The sequence below is a fragment of the Sceloporus undulatus genome, chromosome 2, assembly GCF_019175285.1.
Source record: "Sceloporus undulatus isolate JIND9_A2432 ecotype Alabama chromosome 2, SceUnd_v1.1, whole genome shotgun sequence".
Taxonomy (NCBI): domain Eukaryota; kingdom Metazoa; phylum Chordata; class Lepidosauria; order Squamata; family Phrynosomatidae; genus Sceloporus; species Sceloporus undulatus.
This window is the reverse complement of record NC_056523.1, coordinates 29,777,328-29,781,655: the sequence shown is the minus strand read 5'-3', so window position 1 is coordinate 29,781,655 and position 4,328 is coordinate 29,777,328. Positions and strand designations below refer to the sequence as shown.

The following is a 4,328-nucleotide window of genomic DNA, read 5'->3' as shown; positions in this document are numbered from 1 at the left end:
ATCTATCTATCTATCTATCTATCTATCTATCTATCTATCTATCTATCTATCATCTATCCAAGCCATGGATGGTAGAACCTGTAGATATAGAATCCATGGGTGTGGAGGGATGACTGTACTTAAACTGATTTAAATTCTCTGTGTGTGCATGTATGTGTGAAAACTTAGAAGCTGCACGGAAACTTTAGGAAAGTTAGATGTAGAGAGTGTCCTTTCCTTGAGTCGAACAGGTCCATTTAAAATCTTCTTTGAAATTCCCCCTAGTCATTGAATGAGTTGAGAAGGGACAAGGTAAATCTAAAAGGCCTCAAGAACAACTTACTTTGATCCTCTTACCTGCATGAAATGCATAAACTGACTTTGGAGTAGCTGTTTAGCGTCGGACTTGCTGAGTTTCCCATCAGCGTCTGCAGCATTGTCATAAACCAAGGCTGCTGTAGCAATCGCTTTCTCTAGATCAGAACCTTTTCCTAGAGCTGAATGGGGAAATAATTATTGGAAAATTACCAAAAGAAAACAAATTTCTAGAAATAGTGGAGTCCAGTGGCTTCCAGCAAGCACAGACATGACATTTCTCTTGTATGGTGTTGTCTGTGAGTCGGGAATGCCTTCAAGTTGAGGCTTAGAGTGAGGCAGTTTGCTGTGAATGGTCTGGTGTTATCATTCAGACTTATAAGAAACCGAAGATGTAAAAAAAAATCACCCTCTGTTTTGCATAACTCACGCCTTCTGTGTTCTAATCTGGCAGGGAAAATCCCAATTAACTTTCTGTCAACCTGCTTTTTCAGCTGCTTTTAGAATGTCCAAGTTTCTCTCTCCTCCTCCCACTTTCCCTTTTTGTCCTTGGCTTATTTCAAATGATGCAAAATGCATTCAAAGGGCAAAAGTATTTTGCACTCAATTAATTCATCAGGAGGAAAGGAGAGGAGGGGATAAAATCTTAGTATTCTGTTGTTTAATCTAATATGTATTTTTGGTCCCCACTTACAGATCTCTGAGTCCCCTACCCTACTCTTTTGTCAATTAATTTGACTACAGCATATTTTTTGACTTTTTGACTTCCTCCTCCCCTCCCCTCTCACCCTCCATTCATTGTATCCCATTGGCCATGTAACCTTATTGAATTTCTACCACAGTGCGTGATCTGTTACAGTTTATCTCCTCTAGAAGCTGCTTGAGAGCCAGTGTTTGAGTAGTTTGAGTAGTAGTTTGAATAGTAGTTTGAACATAGGACTGAGACCCTGGAGAACAGGGTTTGATTCCCCACTCAGCCATTGGGTGACCTTGGATGAGTCACACTCTCTCAGCTGCAGAAAACCCCATGATAGGTCTGCTAATAACTTGAAGGTACACAATATCAACAGAAGCTGCTTGTGTCCTTGTGCTGTTAGATCCGCTGTGAGGATGTTGGGGCAATACACCTGAAAGGGAGAAAAACAGCCCTTGGCCTTAGTTGAAGAGAATTAATTATATTGGAAGCAGTAAGGTTCCTCATAAGAACTGCTGAGATATTTGGCTTTAGGCTGAAAATGTTAGCTCCTGCACAAGAAGATGCTGTTCCTCTTATGTATCCTAAAATAATTGGATGTACAGGGTAGACCACCTTACCTTTTATGGAAGCCAGCTGCTTGGAAATTGGAATACTGGAAATTAAACACAGAGATATATTACTGACATATCTGACAGTCCTGGCATGGGAAACACTGGCAACCACTGGATGTCGAGGCTGTGGCTTAATGGTAGAGGACATACTTGGCAAGCAGAAGGTCCAGGGTCACTTCCTAGTATTTCCAGATAGAGTTGGGGAAGCATCTTACCTAAAACCCTGGAGAGCTGATATTCCAGAGCTAAGAATATGTGTGCCAACAGTATGACTCAGTAATAAGGCAGCTCCCTCACTCATCTGTGTTATCTGAGCTAGCAGTTGTACATGCATGGTTTCACATAAGACCTGAAATAAAAATATTTTAGACAGCTTTGGTTTCAAATCCAAATTCCTAAACCTTTTTGTTAGAAAAGGTTTTTCAGGAATTCATGGATTTCCTCCATTGACAGAAGGATATAGTGGACAGCACGAGGGATTGAAGTAGGAATTGGACAAGACAGGCTGAGTATAGTTCCAAAATACACAAAGCCAGGTCCACTCCTTCTTTGTGAATAGTTCCCTTCACCTTCTCCCCGGTAAAGATAGATGCCTGATCTTATTAAATCTTTTCACCACCTCTTTGGATTGTGGATTGTGGCCATTCTAGTGCTCTTAACTTAGCTAAGTGGCAGTGTATAGGTATCTTAGGAAAATCCACCATGGAATATGCTGCTACTGAACTTTCCCTGTTCTGAGAGTGCAACATCCTCAGGATGCTGGATTGTTTTGTCTAGATGAACCTTGTGGCAAGGCAGGAAGGATTGCCTGCCTTCATATTTTATGGAAACATTTGAAGTATAAAGCAATGTGAAATATTGTGTTATTTTTGGATGAAGATGAAAGAGCTGCAGATAAAAGAAAAGGAAGATGTATATTTCCCCACATAGAAATGCATATAAAGGGCTTTATATTATCATGCTTTGTAGAAAAATGTGTATTATGCTGTATATAAAATCCAAATCTATCAGCATGAAAAAGAAAGCCTGGAAAAGTGAGCAATGGATGACGAGGAGACAAGAGCACCTGATTTGCTGAATTACATCTAGGGCTCATTATGTTTGGTTTGTACATCATGGTGTGATCCTAATCAGTCTTTGGTGGATGATCAATTGGAAATGCCGTGTATGCAGCTTTGACATTTCAGAAGAAACTGTAGCATACAAATATGAAAAAAAATTAAAATAAATAATGCATTTTTTTAAAAAAAAGTATGTCATGAATTTGCTTTGGGAGGATTTTCATATTCTCCCTTAGGCTTTAAAATTTTAATAGAAAGTATGATTAGTTTTGCAAACGTGAAAGAAAGTCATTACAGTCCAACCCACAGGCTGTGAAACCTTTGGCTTGTTTGTTTTTTCTCCTCTTGTAAGCATATGCATGCACACACACACAGCCATGCTATGTAGAAGAACCAAAATGGATATTGAAGGGGGGATTATTAGAGAGGAAAAGAGAACAGGATTATCACTTACCGTTTGGGCATTTTTGTTGAAGTCTTAGTTGTTTGTTTGATTGAAGTATCCCCTGGTTGATTGTGAGGGTAGGATTTTCTGTTTCCAGTACTGGATGTACAGCCACACATCTTTCCCTGTAGCTGGGCCAATGTTTATCATCTCTAGGCAACTTAAGTGACTACAAAGAGACAAATACAAACCTTAGTACTATGGAGGGTGAAGGTGGAGCAGCCAGTTTGCCAGCCAAAACTATCAATAATACTGGCTAAATAAGTCAGTCTGAAAGGAAATAAGCAAGATCCATAGAGGTCACTGCAATGCACAAAGCTCAGGGTTTTTCCACACATGGTGCCAAAAGTGAGCACTTTGAATCTCTTTTGTAGGTTACTGTACACTAGTGAATGTGACTAAGAGATGGAAAATTGGTGGGTGGTGAGGAGAAAGCAGGCATTTTAAAATTCAGTATAGCACATTCCAGGGAGAGCCAGCATGGTGTAGTGGCTTGAGCAGTGGCTTAAGACTCTGGATAGCAGGGTTTGAATCCCCACTTAGCCATAGAATCCTGATAGGGATTTTATTACACAGAGGAAATTCCATGCAAAAACAGGATTTAAAAGCTGAAAAAAAAACCCCTGCAAAATCAGGTTGATCTTCACACACATCATTGTTAAACTGGTTTTAAACAGAATGGAAAGTAAACATAAGCCACTCCTTTTTTACTTTCAGGATTTTCCAGAAGTAAAATGGAGTGGCTTTTGTCTACTTTGCATCTACTTTCCATTCAAGTTAATACCACTTTAACAACTAAGTCACACCTTTGTGTTTTTTTCTGATTTAAACCCCCATTTCTGCATAGGATTTCCCTCATGTGATAAACTCATAGGTGAACTTGGGCAAGTCACACTCTTTCAGCCTCAGAGGATGGCAAAGGCAAACCCTCTCTGAAGAAACATGCTAAGAAAACTCTGGCCTGTTACAGACAGCCAAAATAAAGCTGCTTCGAGTCACAGTGGAGGTATGGTGTTTCAATGATGCATGCGTCCGAAGAGTCCAGAAGTCGCACCAAAGCCACGCTCCAGACTGGCGCATGGCTTTGGTGTGGCTTCTGGACTCTTCGGACGCATGCATCATTGAAACACCATACCTCCACTGTGACTCGAAGCAGCTTTATTTTGGCTGTCTGTAACAGGCCAAAGTGATACGTTCACCTTAGGGTTGCCATAATGAAG

The 4,328-nt window shown here is 40.3% G+C and overlaps 1 protein-coding gene across 1 annotated transcript in view; it reads right to left on the bottom strand.

The window, feature by feature from the left end:
* The window catches only part of SNTN (sentan, cilia apical structure protein), a 5,775-nt gene extending 1,969 nt beyond the window's left edge, over positions 1–3,806 (bottom strand). The window contains exons 1-3 of the mRNA XM_042448135.1: positions 3,118–3,806; positions 1,609–1,643; positions 337–476 (exon numbers count right to left, since the gene is read on the bottom strand). Coding sequence (XP_042304069.1) covers positions 337–476; positions 1,609–1,643; positions 3,118–3,227 — 285 coding nt within the window. The 5' untranslated portion in view covers positions 3,228–3,806. The remainder of the gene's footprint in view (positions 1–336; positions 477–1,608; positions 1,644–3,117) is intronic.
* Positions 3,807–4,328: the final 522 nt, after the last annotated feature.